Genomic DNA, 22,600 nt, shown 5'->3' with positions numbered 1-22,600 from the left:
GCACCTGTGGGGCCTTGGAGCTCAAGGTCCCCCTTCCCACATGGCTTGGAGCTGCGGGGGTCCAGCCAGGAGCTGTAGGGTCCCCCACCCGCAGCAAAGAGCCCCTCGGTGCCTGCAGCAGCGGGAAGCTCTGGGGTCCCCCTACCTCCCATGGTGGCAGGGAGCTCCAGGGGTCCCTCTACCACGGGCGGCAGCCAGACGCTGCAGCTTCCAGCTGCATGTGGGCTGAGGTCACGGTGGTCTTTGGAACTCAGAGATTCCATGACTTCTGCAACCTCTGTGACAAAATCGTAGCCTTATTTATTACTTATATGATGCTATTCATGTGCATAGTGCAGTAGACATGAAGAATGGTGAATAAACAGATACGTTTCCTGTTGCAAGGAGTTCATTACTTTAACAAGCAACATACAGACCAGATTGGAGGGAAAGTTGTCTGCGAAAATATTTTCTTTTAAAACTCTTTAATTCCAATTGGTACACCTGCACCAGTGGAAACTGTATTGTGGACAGGTTTAAGTGCTTTTACCACAAGAGTTAAACATCATGGTGCTAAACGCACCTCAGCTGGCCTGAGCTTGTGTGTGCTTCCACCAGTAAACTTGCAACCAGAGGGAATTAAAGATCTAAAACATTCTACTGTAGGCAAGGTCATAAAAAAAACAATGGTTGAGCAATAATTGCTAATCTTGCTACACTTTGATGGTGTTTCTTTTAACTTCACAGTTTCAATATTTCAGAGGCAGGCATGGGTGGAAAGGATAGCTCAGTGGTTTGAGCATTGGCCTGGTAAACCCAGGGTTGTGAGTTCAATCCTTGAGGAAGCCATTTAGGGATCTGGGGCAAAAATTGGGGATTGGTCCTGCTTTGAGCAGGGGGTTGGACTAGATGACCTCCTAAGGTCCCTTCCAACCCTGATATTCTATGTTCTTCAATCCCTATGTAAAGAGCTGGAGGAACACAACTTAAGTCATTTAGCACCCTTGTAAGATCACAAAGCACTTTAGAAATTGCATATACAGGAATAGTTTACCCAGCACTGACATCCAACAGCCCTCAGATTGGAACACAGTAGCCTTTTATCAGTACACAGCAGCACTATACAACAGATCTTAAAAGTGAAGCAAAACCTCTGGAGGCAGGTAAATGGTATTACACTGAGACACAAAAGGAAAGTGATTTGATTTGACCCACATAACTAAGCAAAGCAATGATTGGGAGGGGGAGACCAGGACTTCGGGTGCCTAATTCCCCAACTTGAACTGTTAACAAAACTTTGCATTCTTGGAATAAGTTGGTGGTTTCCTCTTCCCACCATTGACGAAAATCCTGCGGTGGAGGCAGCCCTGACCATGCTAATGAGCATACTTGTTTCCATGAAGCAGTGGCATTCAACTGATGTCCTGAATATTTCTAGGTAAACCACTGTCACCAGATTACTGACCCTGTTATATTACATAGTTTGAGATTATGCACGTGAGAAGAAACCATTTGAACTACTCATATACTCTGGGTTCTAAATTAATTATTGCCACTCAGTCCTAAGAGTCATTGTGGACCTTTTCAGTGAAAACCTTTCCTCAGTAATGGTGGTTCAAAAATTATCAGACTTAAGTTTTACTATGTAGGGTATAGTGAGTAATGCTGAAAATGTTATGCCATTATATAAACTGTGGCATACCCTCAGATTAAGTACTTTATCCGATTCTGGTGGCCTTACCTCCAAAAGTATATCATAGAAATGGAAAAGGTCCAGTGAACAGACTTAAAAATGAAGAGAAACTAATTAGATTAAAACTGTTCAATTACAGAGGAGGGAGATATAAAACAACGTGACAGAAAGACACGTTAAAACTATTATCAAGAAGGTCAGGTGCTCTTTTTCATACTCTAAGTACTAGACCAAGGGTTGTCCAATGAAATTGGAAGGCAGCAAAAATGAAACTGATAAGTTTTTATACACCACAACTCACCTGTAGAGCTCATTGTTGCAAGAAACCATTGAGGCCAAGACCTCAGTAGGAGTAAAATAAGGATTTGACACTTTATATAACGGGAATATCTGCTGTAATATTAGGATACATATAAGGACTATAGACTCAGTTTCTGCTCTAATGGACCAATCAACCATCAGATAGTATACAGGACTAGAAGAATCATTGATTGAAGGGACAAAAGGCTTCAGAACTTACTAAAATCTTCTGGAGAGCACAGTCTATAAGATTAAAAAAATGTTCAATTTATTGGGCAATATTTACTGCACATGTCAGTGTACTTGCACTAAATATCCTGTAAAGACTAATCACTGTTTAATTTGGGGTGAGTGGGTTGTCTTTGTCTTGTAATTGCATTTTTGTACATATTGAATTAATCTTGTCCTTTATGCCTGCAGAAGGAAAAGTATCATACCCACTTAGCTGTGTTGTATTTGGAGGCAGTGCTGCAACTAAAATCTGTGACCACAGACAGTTGTGCAGAATTGACTGAAATACAGACTAAGCTACGCAGTCTTCTTCAGAAATCTGACTTTTATAGAATTCATTTCATTTTAGGTAAGATAAGTACTTTTACCCTGTTATAAATGAAAGACAATATTCTCCTTTGACAGCTTCTGCTGACACCTGGGTAGGTGTGGAGATGGAGCAGGTTTGAGGCCCACTGAGGGGAGGGGAAACTTTTTATTGCCTTTATCTGTGCTATACCTGTTACATGGGAAAAGCATTGTGGTTTCCAGTGCCACCAAACTGACTCTGTTCAGGAACCTAAAACAAAAATAGAATATTTGAGCTCAGTCTGCTTACCAATACACTGAACTGTCTGTTACTGTTTTAATAGCAACTGAAATTACATACCCTAGTCACTCCTTATCAACCTGAGCGATCTCTTTTTATGTTGCACCATACGTGCACCTGGCATTTAGCAGACAAATATGACAGTGCCAGTCACTGAAGATGTTAATGTGTAGGTTAAAGCCTAACCAATGGTAAAGGTAGTAATGTATAAACAATCCCCTTTAAAATCTTACATTTCAGAGCAAAGAGCTGCTAACTTTTGCAATACCTAAAATTGGAAACACTGAATTGCTATTTCAGAATTTTACATGAACATGGAATAAATTGGTAGTGAACTAAAGGTAGGCTTAACCACCTTTTGGCTTACTCATATGTGGAGGTTCGAAATGCACACTAGTGTTTTCCCAACTGAAAATAAAGCAGCATATTTTGGAAGGAAATTACTTGTGTTTACGTTAAATTTCTGCAGTTGTGCTGCACCTACTTATTGTAAATACATTTGCTGAAAATTAAGATTTCCCTCCTTAACAGGAGATTTATAGATGGATTAAATTATCCCCCCTTCTCTGATAGGTGTTAACACTTAATATTTTGGCAGCTGGAACACAGTTCTGGGATTAGTATTTGTATGATCTCTTTCATAAAAGGGACATTTGCTCAACATACTGTGTTCTTTTTGGACTTGAAAGATTCCAGAATTTGAAGGGAGGCTGAGAAATGTACTGACTTCTTGTGCTTTTCACAGTTCACAATATGGACTGAGGTACACTGAGCCCACAAGGTAGATTTATAGAAAATATACTTATTTTCAGATAAAGTACATGGAATAAGTACATGAACTGCCTTTTGTCACCTAGATAGCTGTATTTTGCCATTTGTTTTTTCCCTTAAGTTTCGATTCCTTCTGGGGCAGCAAATAATGCCCTTTATTGAACAGAGCACGGTCTTAAATTGATTCTCTTTTGACAGATAAAATCAAGGGGACAGATCTTCATATGGAAAGGGCAATACTGTATGGGAAATTGGAAGAACATGACAAAGCTTTACATATCCTAGTCCATGAATTAAAGGACTTTTCTGCTGCTGAAGATTACTGCATATGGAGCTCTGAGAGTAAAGATCTACCATACAGGCAAAGGCTTTTCCATATGTTGCTCTTGGTTTATCTAAATCCAGGCTCTTCGGACTGTGAACTGGTCATGGCTGCTGTAGATCTCTTGAATAATCATGCTGCTGAATTTGATGCAGCCCGTGTCTTACAGCTTGTGCCTGACAGCTGGTCAGTACAGCTCCTCTCCCCATTCCTGACAAGAGCAATGAGGGAAAGCATTCATACAAAAAGAATGACTCAAATTACACTTGGGTTAGCAAAAGCTGAAAACTTAATCTATAAACATGACAAGGTGGGTGTATTGCTTGCTTTGTTATAATGCAAATACATGGATTTTTTTTATTTTTTTATAAATTAAGGTAGTTGATTCCTGAGGGGGGAAAACCCTTCCCTTAGTTCTCTTCAGTTATCCAAAATTATTTTTTCTCTGGTTGTACCTCCAGTTCTCAGGACAGTTCTGATAACTGCCCAACTCTACCCAGGATTAAATTTAAAAAATTGTGACAAAAATAATTTCCTTTTTCCTTTAAAAGGGGATGGTGTTGGGCCTGGGTAGAGTAGTGGCTAGCTTAGTGTACTTTGTTTAGGTTGCAAGTGAAAGAATATGGTCTTCCCAGACTAATGCATGTGTTGTGTACATCTTACCACCTTTTGTGTTTAGTTTCACGATTAGCATGCTCTCCTTGAGAAACTCAGAACTCTAATCAGGATTGAGATGTATTGGATAGAGTTGCGTGGTAACATTTGCACAGCACTCACCCCAACTCAAGCCTACTGGATCACTTCTGTTCACTTGAGAAACCACCTTCCATCCCTGCTTAGTTATATTACTTAACGCTTCCAATTTGCTCTTATGTCCATTTAATTGAGAGAGTTAACAAATTGACCTACAGAATCTGATTGAGACAAGAATCCATGGGCTAATACATCTCCGGGGAAACTGAGTAACATACACTTGCAAAACTTGCTACACATTCCACATAGTTACTTGATTCAAATTCTGACACTTCCCAAGTGCCTTTTTTTTTTTAAGTATTAATTAGGAGGAAACATGGAATAGTTACAACAAACTGCTGTTAATATGCAAAATTAGTCCAAGTTAATTTAAATAATCCATGTAATTGGGCTTTATAAATTCCAATCAAGTGACCCAGGTCTTTCCACTCAGTACATTTAGCTGTAATGTAAAAAGCTTTAATGGACACTGTTGTCTTATAAACAACCTGATTTGTTATGTTCTAGTTCCCTTCCTAATTTGCAGTGATATTGGATTCATGTTTTTTTTTTCTCCTATTCATAGGTTAAACTAAAAGGAAGCCCAATTATTCTTTCGGACAAAAAGCTCTGCCAGGTGTGCCAAAGTCCTTTCTGTGAGCCTGCATTCGTGAGATACCCAAATGGTGGTATGGTTCACACTCATTGTGCTGCAAAGAGACTCATGAATCCGAACATGACCAATCACAGTCAAACTTGAAGTATGTTCCAGGTTGCACTAGTTTCCATGACTTACTTCTTGGAAAGCGTGCTGGATAAAGAACCAAGTGCAGCTACTTTAACAATAAATCAAGATGAAGAGATTATCCTGGGGCTAATGGGAAGATTTCAATAAATGTGAAATATGGCCACTTATCTGCTGATCTTTATGAATGTAGACAGCAAAGAAAATATTAACCATCAGAAATAGAGACACGCAAGAGTAGGCTCTTCTGTGTATAGTAATAAAAAAATCAACCTTCTGAAAGAAAATAAGCCTTTTCTTCAGAGAGAGGATGAATACGGGGCAGACTAATGTTTTTTAAGGAAACTTAAATTTGCACTGAATGTGTTGCTTATAAACATGGTGTGGCGGGGAGAGACCCTTTTATTCAGGAGTCGGATATTGTCTGTCTCTAGAATGCTTTATGAAGAGACTATACAGTGTTGTAGCCATGTAGAGAAGAGACTGGCATGATGCAGCTTATTCTCAAGAAAAAAATGCATATCGATTGTTAGCTGCAGCATGTCCTCATTTCTGCTGAAATCTGTTCCACAGGATCACATTATGAACTTGTTCTGTGCGCTACAAATTGTTGGCTTTTGATGCACTTTTTGTCTCCCCCGGCCCACCCCGCCGCCACGTTCTGCTGTATTGTTGTCATAAAACAAATTTAAGTACTGTCCTGTTGCTAGTTTCTACTGTTTTGCTGTGTCTAAAGTAATAAACTCAGTGGAAACTGATGGCCTCATACAGTCACACATCTGTATTTGAAAAACCCAGTCATAATGAAGCTGTCTGATACAGTCTAGTTAGACCCTAGTCACTTTTTTGTTGGGGAAAGAGGCTTCAATAATTTTTAATATGGACTTATTTATTAATATGCAAATATACTGTAAATACAGTTGAATAAATTGGTTTTATTATTGAATGTTCTTGGAGGATAAACATGTAACCAATGATCTCAAGAGTATGGGTTACATTATAAATGTCTGCTGTAATATAACTTTGACAGCAAGCAGAGACTTCAGTGGGACTCCTTGCAATAGTAAGGGTCAGTGCTTTGGGATCCCTGTGTGAGATCTAGGATCTAGATGGAAAGGGGAGGAGAGGTCATAAAGAAATCAGTAATGACACCCCCAGGTGCTAGTGAATTTGGTATGATTTAGTAAATGCTCTATAAATTCTGAAGTGTTCTGTTTAAGAGACAAGATGGGTGAGGCAACATCTTTTATTGGATCAACTTAGAGAGACAAGCGTTCGAGCTTCCACAGAGCTCTTCAGCTAACGCTTTTTCTATAATAATTTAAAAAATAACATTTATTGATCCTGTGAACTCTTCAAGATACTGTTTAACCAAATTTTGTAAGGAGCCTGAGAGTTGAAGGAGGCAATTTCACTAAACATAAGAGGATTATGTGTAAACATATTTTTAAAACTTTAATTCCTTAAGCCAAAGAAGAAATCAAGCTGTAATAAGTGTAATAGATTCTTGAATGATACATGGTTGAAATAGTTGGTATGACTCCTAAATTTTCAGGTTGAGTCAGTTGAGATTTTCAGCACAAAGTGTATCTGCACAATATCTAGGGCCCTATCAAATTCACAGCCATGAAAATGTCACCAAACGTGAAATCTATTCTCCGACCATGAAATTTGGTCTTTTGTGTGCTTTCACTCTATAGTATACAGATTTCATGGAGAAGACCAGTGTTTCTCAAACTGGGGGTCCTGACCCAAAAGGGAATTACAGAGGGGGTCACAAAGTTATTTTAAGGGGGTTGCGGTAATGCCACCCTTACTTCTGCGCTGCCTTCAGAGCTGGGTGACTGGAGAGCGGTGACTGTTGGCCGGGCGCCCAGCTCTGAAGGCCACGCCCCACCAGCAGCAGCGCAGAAGTAAGGGAGGCAATACCATATCATGCCACCCTCACTTCTGCGCTGCTACCTTCAGAGCTGGGTGGCTGGAGAGTGGCGGCTGCAGACTGAAGGCCCAGCTCTGCAGTCAGCAGTGCAGAAGTAATGGTGGCAATACCATACCATGCTATCCTTACTCTGTGTTGGTACTGGCAGTGGCTCTGCCTTCAGAGCTGGGCTCCTGGCCAGCAGCCGCTGCTCTTCAACTGCCCACCTCTGAAGGCAGTGCTGCTGCCAGTATCAGTGCAAAAGTAAGGGTAGCAGTACCGCAACTACTTTTTGAATGGGGTATCATAAATCAATATGGTCAACACAGATAAAATAATAAAATAAGTTCAGAGGTTGGTAATGTAAACAAAATATTGTTGAAAAAAATAATAAAACCAAAATCATGTAACTCAAGGAGTACTGATGTGAGGAAATAACCAGTGTTATCTTCTATAAAGATTTGAATATAGATGGTTTTTGATGTGGGCAATAGCATGGAATTTGTAAGAAATGCTTTATATATCCTATTGGGAAACAGGCATTATATAAAAATATCACCCACAGTACACTAATTTTGTTTTCATAAAGATGTCTTAACTAATAAAAGAAAATATTTTTTTTTTTTAAAGTAAGGTTACTATCCAGACTGAATGTGAAATCCAGATGTTTCACACTCAGTTTCAAGAAGTGGGGACTTAAAATACCTGGCTAAGGGCAAATTCGTGGTAAAACACCTTAACTAAGTTTACATGTGAATAAGACCAAATATTAGTTTTTCTGTTAACATATTTAATGTTATCTAAACATAACCTGTAATTCATCTAAAACAAATTCAAATCCAGCTATAGCACACATGCAAGGCAATGTTAAAAGGTATACAAAAATGGATAGCGTAGAATAACATAATCTAACCTGAACTGGAAGGATAATGGGTAAAAAAGAGGCTTAAGTTTTTAACTCAAGTGTAATCTTGGGGGAGGGGAGGGAAGGGGAAAGAGAAACAATATATGGCTGCTGGAATTTCAACTTCTATATCACTTACTGCTTTCAGTATATTAACTACAGCTGTGCATATTTTGAATACAATTCTAAAATTTAGAGAAACACTTTTATTTGACAGGAAGCCTGTTGGCAAAATTAAGCAGTATAAATTAATTTTGTCTCAAAACAACTCAGTTATTTGCAAAAAATAAATTAGCAGGTTTGTGGGACTACTGCCTCTGGCACAAAGACCATAATTAAACTTCTAATTCTAGAGCAATTTGCAAGGTATTTGTTTCAAAACCTCTTCAGTTACAGCATCATGTTCTGCAACTTTTCCATATCTGCTGTTGTCATCCACTTTGAGACTTTACCTCCAATTAAATTCAAATTTTGTAGAAATCAGTACATTAATGCAGCACCACTAAACTGTGTATAACCTATGTTTGGAAATTTGCTAAAATTTCCAGTGAAAGTGATCCAAAGATAAATCCAGGTTCCACAGAGGACAGTGACAGAACATGGCTGACTAAGATCTTTAATGACTGCTTAAAGAGCGACTTTCCCTGGAGAAGTTTTGGAGTAATGTGGGAAGGTTGAAAACGTTTTACCATTGACTGTCTGCCTCGCTGGCCACCCTTTTAAGATATTTGAAGCAAAATGTCAGAGAAAAACTAGCAAGAGTGGATTTAAAAAAAAAAAAAAAAACCTGCAGAAAGATGCTAACCCACGTGTGTGTGCCCCTCTCCATGACTAATCTTTCTCTCATTAAAAGAACAGGAGTACTTGTGGCACCTTAGAGACTAACAAATTTATTAGAGCATAAGCTTTCGTGGGCTACAGCCACTTCTTCTTCCTTTCTCATTATTTCTGCCTTTTACCTCTGTTTTTAACCCTGTCTAATATCAATAGCAGCAGCAGTGATTTCAGCATGGAGTGCCTCCTGCTAACCATATATATTCAAGGCAGGTTGGAACTTCTCTGTTTTAGCTAGTAACACTTTCTATCATAAAGAACATGTTGGGTCTTTGTTTACTGCCTCTGGGAGGGATTCAGTAGAGATGGTTGGTGTCAGCAGCCCCGCTGACAACTTAGATAAGAAATGACACCAGCTATGACTTGGAAGTTCCATTTTTCTGGTTTATTTTTGCCTTTGAGACACTATTCCCTCAGCGTGCGTGCTTTCACATCAGCTGTCTTGCAGGCTCTCTGCCACTGTTCTAGCAATTTATTCAATCATTGCTGGTTCTGAAATCAGTTCAAAACACTTCTGTCATCAAGAGCAAGCCTCTCTAGTATATTACATCTTTGTTAAGCTTCCCAATCAAAATTTCAGCATAGAATATAAAACACAGCATTGTAACAATGATACTGTTCAGCACTGCTACAGGAGTTGAATCTTCTTTCCATCCTGTGTTGTCCCAACAATTTCAGATTCATATGATAGCTGTTATCAACATGAAACAAACTTCTCTGGTTGAGTTTCCTTTTTGCTTCAGCACCCAGCTCATAGCTTTCTGTACTGCTTCTAACGTAACTCAAATTGCATACCTGAGATAGCCTTTTCCCTGTAGTATAAACCTGCCCTGAATGTTGGCCTAGAATTTCAGGTAACTCTCTATTAGGGAGGCTCTCCTTTAGTCACCTACTTTGGCTAATGTGTCCACATTTGTCCTGGTTAGAAAGGATAACTTTTCTCTGCTTTCCCCCCCAAAAAACCTGATGGCGTTTTCTTATCCTGATTTACTGTCTGCTTTTCTCCCTGTCTGAAGCAAAAAGGAGGGGGAAAATAATTGATAAAACAAAAACAGCACTTCAGAATCCAGTGTTCTGCTCAAATTAGAACTAGAAACAGCAGTGAACAGTCCAAATTATGCCTGTAAAGGATTTCAATCCATTGTCCTCCTTAATCTGTCAATAACTTGTCACACAACTTGACTGTACTACAAGAATATTCTTGATAAATTCCATACCCATGTGTTTGAGACCGTTACTTTTTATGTACTGTACATAAAGTTTATGATATGAGATTTTTATGCTCATTGAAGTGTCTCTCTCCAAAACTTTATTTTGTGGGGGGGTTTATGTCACATTTCACTAAGGGCGTGTTTATACAGCAAGTTACTGCTCTGCAAGTCAGCCCTGATCTACACTACAAACTTATATTGATATAACTATTGCTCGGGGGTGTGGAAATCCACAACCTTGAGCAACACAGTTATACTAAGCGAACTGCTGAAGACAGCGCTGTGTCAACAGGAGGGCTGTTGTCAGTATAGCTACCGCTTCTTGGGGAGGTGGAGTACGTATGCTGCCGGGAGAAGCTTTCCCATTGGCGTAGGTAGCATCTTTGCTGAACACTGTAAGTGTAGACAAGGCCTCAAAATGTGATGGTACAGCCCACGCGTTCACATCCCATGTGGTCACTGCTACAGCACACTGAAAGTTCTGGATTGTAGCCTTAAGAGCTTTAGATGCATCCTCAGCCATGTCTCTCTTGGGGTCATTAAAATATCAGTTTTCATTATGCATCATTATTATGAGACTGGTATCTTTGATCCTACCGGGGTGGGAATATGTGCATAAAAGCAGTTTAATACCTTCATTATACATTCTTATATGAAAGCTTAACTCTGAACCAAGGCTCAGACTTTACAACAAAATGTTTTATTAGTCTTTCTGTACATTTTACCATGAGTAATTATTTAAAAAGTTGTCACTCTGTTGATAAGTTTTCATTGTTCTCTACAATAATACAATCACTCATTCTTTCCCAGTTAGCTTTAGTCTAATCATTTAAAATCGATCAGCATGATCTAAATTCAGTTACATCGTAATTTTTTAACGTTAAAAGTAGATTGGCAATAATGAGTTAATTCATGTCACCTGTTCTACTATTACCTATGAATGACTAATGCCGACTGTTTCCTTGGTGTAGAACATTGTCTGAACTGTAAGCTAATAGCTTTATGTCCTCAACACAGATTATGAAATGTGCTGCCACTTGCAAAGGGAGAATGCAGCAGATAGCTAGCCTAAGTTAATGGTTAGTTACACAACTAAAAGTACCCCTGAATTAGGCTTGCTACTATGGCACCCTTCACACTTACTCTTCTGCTCTCTTGATTTCTTGCTTGGTATGTCAGTGAACATATCCAGCGGTATGTGGAATGTACAAATGTAAACTTGTTGATTTTAATAAATTATTTTAATTACTTTCTGTAACTTACTTTCTAGAGGGATATGTGCCCTGGTATGTGACTGCTAAACGAAGGGAAAAGACGCATGAGTGAAGTGTTGCCTTATTGGAAGCTCAGTTGTGCCTTTATGAGAGGTGGTCAAATGAAATGTTCAAAACTTTCACTAGATCCTAGATAAATTGGCTTCCTTGTTCCTGAACACTAGGCAATTTGGGTTTTTTGGCCGGGGGAGGGGAGTTTTTATTACTTACCATGTCCTCCCTTCCTATGTCCTGACTGATTCAATAGAAGTAGTCGTTGAGCATTCCAGATTGGCAATTCTAATGGCCGCCTTCTGGTGCTATATGACTGACTGGCCATATTATCCCCGATTTGGCTAGTTAAATAGATCTACAGCAGAGATGAGCTTGGTGAAGCAACTTGAAATACGTTAGCCTAACAGTGCAGGCAAAAAGTGGGGGGTGGGGGGAAGTATAGGTGGTGTTTTAAGAGGATCACTGAAGGTGACTGGGGACAATATTGTAAACCCTGCCACTATTTTCCACAGCTGAGGGTCATTGAAGCTGATATCTCACTCCTGAGAGTAAGCAAGGGTGCATCTCCTGCATGCATGCAGCTTCAGACGGGGTCCCTGGGCTGCTTGCCTATGTGCCGCATTGGTCCCTGCACACACTGGAAAACTTCCTACAACGGGGGAAGGAACAAAGCAGTCCTGCCAAGGAACCTTTGGCAGAGGATTGGCGAGAACCTCCAGTAAAGTTCCCTAGAGATCTCTTTGGAGAATTCCCGTGAAATCTCACTATGCATTAACACATTGTTCCTCAGCACTGCTTAGCTGCACAGGGGAATGTGAAGCACAGGCAAACACAGCTAGTCTTATATGTTTCTATCCCTTCACCCACTTCTAGCATATACAAAGTAAAAGACAGTTCTACCTCATATAACTGAGCAACACCAACTGGTGGGACTGGCTAGACCCCTTTGGAGTGGAGAAGAGTTCCTGACTCACTGCGCCACTGGACAACCCTGCTGTGTGCTCCACATCATCCTCCAACTTGATCTCCTTGTCCATGATTTTGTCCTCGGAGATAATTCCAATGTCCGCTGTCTCCAGCCCCGCCAAAGTATCCGTGAGGCTCTTGGTGGTGGAGATGGGGGCGCTGCTGAGGATGGCATCCAGTTCCTTATAGAAGCGGCAGGTCTTCGGTGCAGCACCAGAGTGATGGTTTGATTCCCTTGCCACGAGAAATCTGACCATAGGTATCAAAATTCCTACAGCTGGAGTGCAGCTGGGACTGCACAGCTTCCTCGCCCCACAGCGCCAGCAGATCCAACAACTCTGGTGTGCTCCAAGTGGGACAGCTGAGAAGGTTTGAAGTGAGCTGGCAACACCAAGCAAACAGGAAGTGGAATTTCAAAAATTCCTGAGCCTTTAAAGGGAGAAGGGTGGATGCCTGTGTACCTTGCTTCAGGGCAGCAAAGTTTGAACTGCTGACCAGAGCAGTCAGGATGGGCATTGTGGCACACTTTGTGGAGGCCATTTACAGCGACACAACCAAGTATCTTGTCTACACTGACACATAGTCGATATAACTGCTGCAAAAAGTTCTATGCCTCTCGTCAAGGTGAGGTTATTTTGTCGGCAAAGCAGGAGAGATTTGTCGGCAGAAGGAGGATTGTAGTGTGTACACTTCCATTGTTTTGTCAATGAAAGTTGATTTTTGTTGACAAAACTCTGTAGTGTAGACAAGCCTTAAATACTCAACACAATTTTTTTTAAAAGCAACTTCCTTCTGTAGACAAGGCCTTAAATACTCAACACAGAATTCATTGCTTCACTATACGTATGCCATCTGACACCTTACATATAATACAAAGTTTAAACTTCTCATTGTAAATACAACCAAGGATCATTTTATTCAAAGGAAAAACAACATAGAACATTATGCTATATTAAGCAATATCCAGAGTACTGTCCAGTTTTGTTTCCTTAATGCAAAAAGCTGAAATTGAAAAAGATATGAGTGGTATGAATTGCATAGTAGATTACAAAGCTGGTACTATATATATATAAAGTTTCTAGGCTCTTATTAATTAAAGGGAATTGTGAAAACTCATCACTCTATTCTGCTCTTGACTAGGAGAACATTAAAGTGCAATACATTGAGGAACAACTAAGTGTCTTTACATAACATGTTGCCACTAAAATAATAAACTGAAAATGTAAAAGGACTGGACAATCTTGACTATGGTAGTAGCATCTTGTACTTCAAGGCCTAAAACTAATTGTACAAGAAGGAGAGTTCTCCCCGGTATTCATTGTATAGTTTGGTAGGTGCGTTTTAACCTCTCTCGGAAGCATTAGATATACTTACCCCTGCCACTCAAAATGGGATATAGCTGTTTTTGGTGTAGCAAATCCTATCTTTCTAAGAGGAAAAAGGCAGAGTCTGTAGTATAGGAAGAAGAAAAATATAGGAAAGGTGGGAGTTACTTTTAACAAAAGAATCAATCCTTTATGCAAATTACTCGCTTATTAACTTAAACTCAGTATCAAAAGTGGAGAGGGGAAAAGGAGGTAAGAACCAGACAGGTTAAGAGAAATTGGGGCAAATTGCTGTATCTGTTCCATTTCTTTCTCCGCAGTCAGTCCTTCAGTAATCTGCAGCTATTAATCAGAATATGCCTAAACACATTTTATGTTCTGTCAGAAATAAGCTGTTTCTTTTGTGTGTTTTGTTTTCTTAAAGGTGTGTTAACTGTTCACCTCAAGAGTTTCTTTCCTTGACCTTCTTTCCTCAAGAGTTACTGTAATGGTCTCCTGCTATTAGAGTATCCACACCATGATAATTTTTCTATTCACCTCAAAGAAATTAAAGGAAGATACTATTTTCTCCACAGCCTGACTTTGTATTTAACCATTTGTAGTATATATAAATCCCCACAGTTCAGTTTTGAAAACATCTCTTATGTCAAGTGGCTTGTGCATTGAATTGAAATTTTAAAAATGCTGTTCGGGTTTGATTTTTAGCGACAAAGTAATGGTGCTTTTGGAGTTTAAATCCTCTGTACTGCTCACTCTCGGCATATGGTCTGATTTTTCTACCTGCCTCCTGGTAATGTTTGCTGTGAGGGCTGTTAGTATTGACCACTCTGTTCTGTGCGGAGTGAGGATCTGAAATGAATGCAGTTTTGTTGTGCAGACTAATGAACATCTTCAATCCAGTGTGTTTCCTGGGGTTCTCTAAACCTAAAGCTCTCGATAACTTTACTTTCTGCAAGGCTGTATCAGGAAATAAACCAGGAGACATAGCCCTAAATGCAATAAGCAGAATAATTGATAGTCCATCCCGATAATTGGCAGGGCCATGAACACCTCCCTGCTTGCTAAAAATGCCCCTTGTCAGTACCCTTCTTGAAGGTCACCTTCTTTTCCTTAAAAAAAAGGGGTCTTTCGCGTAGCTGCGGTCATCCCCATAAAGAGTCCTGGTTGCACCATAGCTGTGATCCAACGAACGTTCAACACTCTCAGCCGACACCCAGCAAATGATCTTGTTGGCACTGCAAATTCAGCACTGAGTTTTGAGAACTGGGCCCTCCAAATGCAGAGCAAGCTAACCTTCCATTCCCCTTCTGGTGGCACTAGCTGTAAGCGTGCCTTCCCTAGACTTTCCTGTCCAATGTTTGGAGGTGAAAGGTATTATTTCAGCCTAAAGTGAATTGGTTTTTCCCCTGGTGCTGTCCGCTTAGGGGTGTCAGTCCATAAATGAACACACAGGCATTTACAGATGGGGAAAGAACTTAAAAATAAAAGTAGCAAATGTCACCCATCCACATTGGCATTACTTTTTCCCCCCTTCCCGCAGCAGATGGACATTGCGGCATCTGGAGGGGGGTCGAGGGAGGAGTCACTTTTGTTCCATGGGCGTTTAAACACTTTCAGGAGGCAGTGGCAGCATTGCTCCAAACTTTTCTGGTCAGCAAGGTTGACATTAATTTTCACTGCGTCATTTGCTTTGTATACTACTGTCATCCACAGGAAGTTTCCCCATTCCTCGAACGCAGGTTCCGAATTCACACCCCCAGAGGAGCAGGATCACGACACCCAGGCCAGCAAAAACAGCACTCAGGAGTGCATCATCTCCAAAGACTTTCAGCATTTACATGGTTACTAATGTAAAGCAAAACAAACCTCTCTCCTCCCTGGATAGGGAGAGTACTGCTAGATATTTAAGCTAAATTTATAAACTTCTATTCAGACCCATGTGGGTTCTTGTTCATCTCTTTCACCCTCTCCCCCCTTTTCCCCACGAGTGGCCTCTTGAACTTTGAACTGTGCTTTGAGCATCCCGTTGAGGCTCAGCAAATTCATCAGCCCTGCTTTGCTTAGGGCTTACGGGGGTTGGTACATGACCATTGTTAATTTTGCCAGTGAGTACATATTTTACTGGGGCGTGGGCAGTTTTCAATAGCACAGGACAATTTCACCAGATAGTCCCAATGCTGCAAAGACCAAACTCATGCCAAAACCTCCTTTTCACAGGAATGAATTCCATCTCTACCTCAGCATCCCAGAGGCATAAGCCATGGGTCGGAGGCCCATGCCATGGTTCTGACTCAGCTCCTGTCTGTAGTTGCCAATTGCAGCACATCCAGGGATGTGTTAGGGCTGGGGCTTAGGCTTGCTTTAACTGGACCCCGGCTTCCTGTTGCTAAGAACCCCAGTCCAGTTCTGTTCCCTCCTTTAACAGTTCATACAGCAGGGCTGCTTTTTCTGAAAACCCCTCAATAAAATCTCGGGAAAAATTAACCATTCCCAGAAAGGATCTAAGAGCAGCAACGTCCATGGAGGTTGGTAGTTTAAACATCATCTCAACCTTCTGTTGATCATGGTGGTGCCCCCTCTTGTCCCAGGGTTGCTCCAAAATAATTTACCTGCTGGCAACATTTGGGCTAACCTTAAACCCAGTTTCCTGCATCTTTTGTAACACTTTGTTCAATACCTCCAGATTCTCTTCACTGGCCTGAGTGCAGATCAGCATCTGATCCACATAAGAAATTACATTCTCTTTCAGGCATCCCATCCCACATCTTGACTACATGGGCATGACGTATACTAAGTAGGGGCATTGTTCCAGCCCATGGGAACTCTGGCAAAACACAATTGCTTCCCCAAACTTATAGTAGCTGTTCCAATGTAAAGGGATAGCAACAACAACAAAAATTGGCTAAATCTAAAACAAAAAACCACTGGGCCGTCTCTTACAAGGGAGGCCATTACCTCCTAATAGTGGACCACTATCAGAGCCATTAGTAAGGTAATCCGGTTAAGGGGATGGAAATCTACCACAAGCCTTATTCTGGGTACTCATCAAGGAATAAGTGGCACCTGTATCTAACAACAAATTCTGTCCATACACCCCCCCCTTCAAACTTCACATACACCATGAACCTCCTGTTTTGGCCTGAAAATAAACAATAATCTTGGGCCTGATCCTTCTTTTGTTAATTTACTACTTCCCTTAACCTTTAAAACAAAACACACACACACAGACACACAAAGCAGCAGCAGCGAAAGTGTGTGCATGTGGAGAAAAAGCAGATGGTGGGGAGAGGGGGATATAGAAAGAAGCATGTGGGGTGGGGGCAGGGAAGGGGGGGGAGGAGAATGACTTAGGAAGGAAAATCTAAGCCAAAAACTTAAAGTTCAGACAGCAACAACAAATCTAACAAACTAAAGAAAAGTGGGGCTCCGTGGGTCCAAGCATCTGGGAATCTGTACCCCTGTCCCTATCCTAGAATTGAGAGGAGAGGGGGGATTGTCAGCTGCTCTTGCAAATTAGTATGCCTTTGGGCACCTTCTAGGGTTGCCAATCCACCAGGCATATTAATTTGCAAGAGCAGGTGACAACCCCACTCTCCTCTCGATGCCAGAGATAGTAAAAGAGAGCCCTGCAAAATCCTCTGGGATCATGTATTCCCTGATCAAAGCCACCACAGCCGCCAGATTGAGACCGGGGATGCCAGCTATCTAGCCAGCCATCCCAAAGCTGTACTCCAGTTTAACGGCCAACTGATTTCCCTGCTGCCCTTCCTTGGTTACTCCCTTGGGGACCAATTTTCCTTATTATGGTGTTTATTATGGAGGCTATGGGTAGGGGCTTCTGCAACTCTGCCAGTGTTTCATGCAAGGGAGTATACAGGGACTACCCAGTAGAGCCCAAGGGAAAAGGAAGCTCATGGGACCATCCCTATCCTCATCATAAGAAGGATCCAAGTCGGGGTCTTCCTCTAACCTATTGACCCTTCCCAGACTACGACTTCCTCTAATTGCAGCTGCTATTCCCTTCTGCTCTCCCCACATGGCTCTGAGAGCACAACTGTGTCTTTTACCTTCCCCATGATCTGCCTGGGTCTTATCCTGGGACTCTTCAGTAAAGCTTTAACCTCGCTGCTATAAGTTTACTTCTGCAACTCAAATACTTCCTGCTGCAACCTGTCACTCTCTCTCTCTCTCACTGTCGCACGCTTGCTGCTGTGCTGTCTGAGGCAATGTGGTCACTCTGAGGGGATCTGATTCGGCTTTCACTTTTTCTAACTCTTGCACCCTCTCCTTCAATCGAAATCTCTCTTTGTCTAATACTGTCGCTGCCACCCACATTCCCACCCGGACCCAGCTTCCCCACTGCTTACAGAGCTCCAGGGCAGGTAAAGACTCTGAGCGTCCAAAAATAATTACCATGTTCCTGTACAAAATCAGTCAAGCTGTTACCCAACACCATGCCGAGTGTCTCCATCTTTCCAGAAGTTCCCTTTTGTTTGGGCATAAGTTCTCTCTCGACCATATCACTGACCTGAGCTCTGTCAATTGACATGCAAGCTACAACACAGGAAGTGTAGGGAGTGATCCTGTCCTGCCGTCCTCTAATTCCTACTGTAACAAAAACTGTTTATGCCAACTGTCTCCTTCCTTGCAGCTGTTCTCGCTGGGGCCTCCAAATCTGTTACCCGGGGCTCTCTAAACCCAAAGTGCTCAATAACTTTACTCTCTGCAAGGCGGTAGCAGGAAATAAACCAAGGGAGATGCAGTACCTCCCTCTGCTATATGGCTGGCATAAATCACACAAAATCAAGTGCTTTTACTTAAAGCCTTCACTTTATTTGTCTCCAGCACTCTCACCAGAATGCCTTTACTCAAAGTCTCTGCTTTATTTAGTCTCAAGCACATAAAAACACAAGGTTGTATATAAGGCTACATTTTAGTCACAGGGATTTTTAGTAAAAGTCATGGGCAGTAAACAAAAATTCACGGCCTGTGACCTGTCCATGATTGTACTATAAACTCCTGACTAAATCTTGGAATGGGGAGGGCAGCCCAAGGGCACGGCAGGTCCTGGGGAAGGCGGCCCACAGGGTCTCCGGGGGCAGGTGGTGGTGTGGACCCCTGCTGGTGCTGCGGGGGGCAAGGGTAGTTGGCGGGGTTCGTAGGCTCCCTACCTGACTCTGTGCCTCCCTGGAAGTGGCGACATCCCTCAGCTTCTAGGTGGAGGTGTGACCAGGCAGCTCTGTGTGCTGCCTCCTCCTTGAGCGCCGGCTCCACAGCTCCCATTGGCTGGGAACCACGGCCAATGGGGGCTGCGGGGGTGGTGCCTGCCATGACAAATCCATGACTTCTATGACAAACTCGCAGCCTCAGTTATACAGCACCCCCAAACACTAGATACCTACGGCTTGGAGGGGTCGCGAGTGGTCAAACGACAAGGTCCAAGTGGCCAGCTATCCACCTGTCACTGGGATTCCAAATTCCTCAGACCTGTCAACCCCATTTTTGTTAGTGTTAGCAGAGTCAGGATGAGCTCTACCCTGACATCTGGTGGGGAATTATGGCGAGCGTGGAAAAGAACTCCAGGGGCTGATCTTGTTTGCATAGGCACACCCACTCGCCTGGCATGAGACAACAGCAACTGATAGTGGTAACTTTGGATGGGGTGGGATCCCCAGTTTCTCTGTTATTGGGGCAGAAGGAATAAAGTGTTGTTACCCTGATTATGTGAATCAAGGATAATGAAACTTTTTTATGACAGAGGGTCTCACCATCACCTAAGTAGCTCTCACTAGATAAGGGACATGTGTTCCACAACCCAGTGAATGGAGAGAGAGGAAGGTATTTGTATGTGATGGTCTGGGCCCCTTTGCTCCCCTGTTGAATGTCAGAGCTAACTTTGATTCCATTAAGAGTCTAGTTACAAGCTGATGAGATGAATTTACTTTGGGCCAATAGTGCAACAGCACTGGGGCTCCCCTACTATGAGCTGAAATCACTGAGAGCTAAAGTTACTAAGAGCTGAGATCATTGAGTGCTGTGTTAACTAGTGGGGGAGACTGAAGCTATATTGCTAAGTGGCTGGTAGAGCAGTTTACAGGGACGGCTGGAGGAGCAGCAAGCGGCGAGGAGCCTTGCGTGGACGGTTGGAGCGGCCCAAGGAACGGCGAGCAGAGCTGTTTGCGGGGATGGCTGGAGCGGCTCACAGGTCAGTGGGTGGAGTCATTTGTGGGGACAGCTGGAGTGGCTCATAGGTCGGTGAGCGGAGCAGTTCATGGCACGGCAGGAAGTGGACTGGCTCATGGTGAAGGCTGCAGCGGAACCCCACGGAGAGATGGCCGGTCGGCCTCGGATCACGTAAGGTGCCCCTTAACACCCTGCGTGCCCCCCTTTTACTCTGGGGCTGCACTGACCAGGGACAGAGACTTTGGGGGTTGTTGGACTTTTGGGACTTTGGGTGGTTTTTGAGTTGCTGGATTCAAGAACCAAAGGAGAAGGACATGGCCCAATTTGCTGGGGTGGGTCTTTTGCTCATGGTTTGTGTTAGGAATCCTGTTTGTGGTGTTTTTTCCAATTTAATGCTGATGTCGTTTACCTCATGTTATTAAACATTTTCTGCTACACTCAGACTCCGTGCTTGCGAGAGGGGAAGTATTGTCTCTCAGAGGCGCCCAGGCGGTGGTATGTAATTGTCCCAGGCCACTGGGTGGGGGCTCGAGCCATTTTTGCATTGCGTTATTGAAACAGAATCCCTAGATACAGAACCCGGCCCTTGTTGCTGCCAACTTAGATGGGCAGAAGGGTTACATTAGTAAACATGTCAATCAGAGAAAAACCATTAAGCAAATACTTTTTAAGCCATTAGTTATACAGACGAGTTTTTGCAGTCTTCAGTCTCATGCTTTCCCCCCACCCCCCCACTACACACACACACGCACACACAGCAGAAGTCAAATATAGATAGCCTTCCTGTTTTTCAACGGATGCTTACCCCAGCACATCAGAGAGGACATGGACTCAGCACATTCCATGTGATTGCTGTCTCCTCCCTTCCAGTTTTGCCTTAGATAAGCTAAGTTCCTGCAAAGGCCTGCTCAATGCAATAAGCAGAATAACTGACAGTCCATCCCAATTATTGGCAGTGGTTTGGACACCTAGCTGGATTCTAAAAATGCCCCTCATCACAATGTATCCCTTTAAAAAGCTTTCATTTTCAGGCTGACATTAGCTGTAACATGTCCCTATCTTGATGCCCAGGAGAGAGCAGGCTCCTGCTAGTCACTTCTTGAGCTCAAATGGTGGCAGTCTTTGCTGTTGAAAGTCCTATGTCTATCACCCCACAGACCTAGGGAGGCGGGACTGTTACAGACACATGAAAGTGGCTGTGTCTTCCTAACCATAGCACATGTAACTTTTCAGGAAGACACTGCAACTGCAGTTGCATTATGTACGTGCATGCTTTGGCATTTTTAAATCAGTCAGCCAAATGTCCTCAAAGTTGTGGATGTCACCTTTAATAGCTTGCCCTGTGAGCCAGAGTCATACATGCTACCAATCTACAGTTTGCTCAATCACATCATTATGCAGCAGCAGTGCAGTGCAGTGTACTGATAGAGTCAATGTGCTTGTCATTTCACATCATTGTTTGCTACTTAAATGATGTGCATTTGGAAAAGTCCACTGGTTTCAAAAGACTTTAGCATTGGTCCTTAACTTGTTTTTGACAGCTGGAACTAGTCTGGCCATGAAAATTTGGGTATTGCATTTCCATCAACTTTAGAGTAGCTTCGGCTGTGCTATCTTGCAAAAAATGTGAGGTTAATCGTATTTTTTGACACTTGCTTTCCAGGCCATCAGCTATTATACCTTAACATTAACCCCTATGTTAGAATGATGTTCAGATAATTTGGAATACCCTACTTTTCTCCAAACCTGTAGTTTTAATTGGGTATAGATTTTAAACATATCCTCCACTCTAACGGGATGGTAATTGAAAATTATTTTTTTTTACTGTACAGCCTCCCTGAAAGTAGACATTGCAGCCATTTTATTTTAAGTATATAATTGTTTCTCAGTACTTATGCAATCTTCCCCGAGAGAGGGGCGACTGGAAGGGGCACCTCTGTACTAGAGCTGAGAGACCCCGAGGCTGGGCTGCCTCCCCCGGATTTTATTTAGTAGTAATTTTATAGTCTTTCTATAACTAAGATTTTGTACCACAAGGTTTTCCATTCTTTGGTTTTCCACTGAAGTTTGATCACTGATCAATAGATCCCTCAATGTCAGATGTTTTCTTGAATTATTGTACCAAGGCTTAAATTGTTCTTTTGGGGGGAAGGGGGGGGAAGATGATGGAAGAACAACTCCCTCTGGGGAAAATGGGATTTTTTAAAATTATCTGCCAATCCCAGTTACGTACCTAAAATGAGGGGAGATGGCTTTAGGTTGTGAGAAACAGGAATACTAGGCAGTTTTCCATACAGACAGTTTGCGCTAGCAGCTTTTGATCATGAGACGATGCTGGTCTGACTGCCTGGATTGGCAGCACTGGATAGGACTGCTTTAGAGCAGTTTCGTTTGTGCATTTGAATCTTTAACAAAACAGGTCACTGCAAACTAACTTGAGTGCACCAAGTCTGAGCAATTTAAAGGTCACTTCTGGCATGACAATCATGTATCTGCCCCAGATGATATGCATAAACAGGGTCATGTGGACTAAATAAGGTTTCCCTTGCTGTTCCTCCTCCTACTACTAGGGAGTCCAGACTTTTTCCTTTTTCTCCTTCCTCACTGCTCTTCCTGCTCTCTCGATCCC

The 22,600-nt window shown here is 42.2% G+C and overlaps 1 protein-coding gene across 3 annotated transcripts in view; it reads left to right on the top strand.

Annotated features, from left to right (window-relative positions):
* The window catches only part of TGFBRAP1 (transforming growth factor beta receptor associated protein 1), a 61,090-nt gene extending 54,970 nt beyond the window's left edge, over positions 1-6,120 (top strand). For all 3 annotated transcript variants that reach the window (XM_034758040.1, XM_034758038.1, XM_034758039.1), the window contains exons 10-12: positions 2,393-2,552; positions 3,762-4,195; positions 5,204-6,120. In XM_034758040.1, the coding sequence (XP_034613931.1) occupies positions 2,393-2,552; positions 3,762-4,195; positions 5,204-5,377 (768 nt within the window). In that variant the 3' untranslated portion in view covers positions 5,378-6,120. The remainder of the gene's footprint in view (positions 1-2,392; positions 2,553-3,761; positions 4,196-5,203) is intronic.
* Positions 6,121-22,600: the final 16,480 nt, after the last annotated feature.

The sequence above is a fragment of the Trachemys scripta genome, chromosome 1, assembly GCF_013100865.1.
Source record: "Trachemys scripta elegans isolate TJP31775 chromosome 1, CAS_Tse_1.0, whole genome shotgun sequence".
NCBI lineage: Eukaryota > Metazoa > Chordata > Testudines > Emydidae > Trachemys > Trachemys scripta.
Note: the sequence above shows the minus strand (reverse complement) of the source record. Positions and strands in the feature narration are given on the sequence as shown.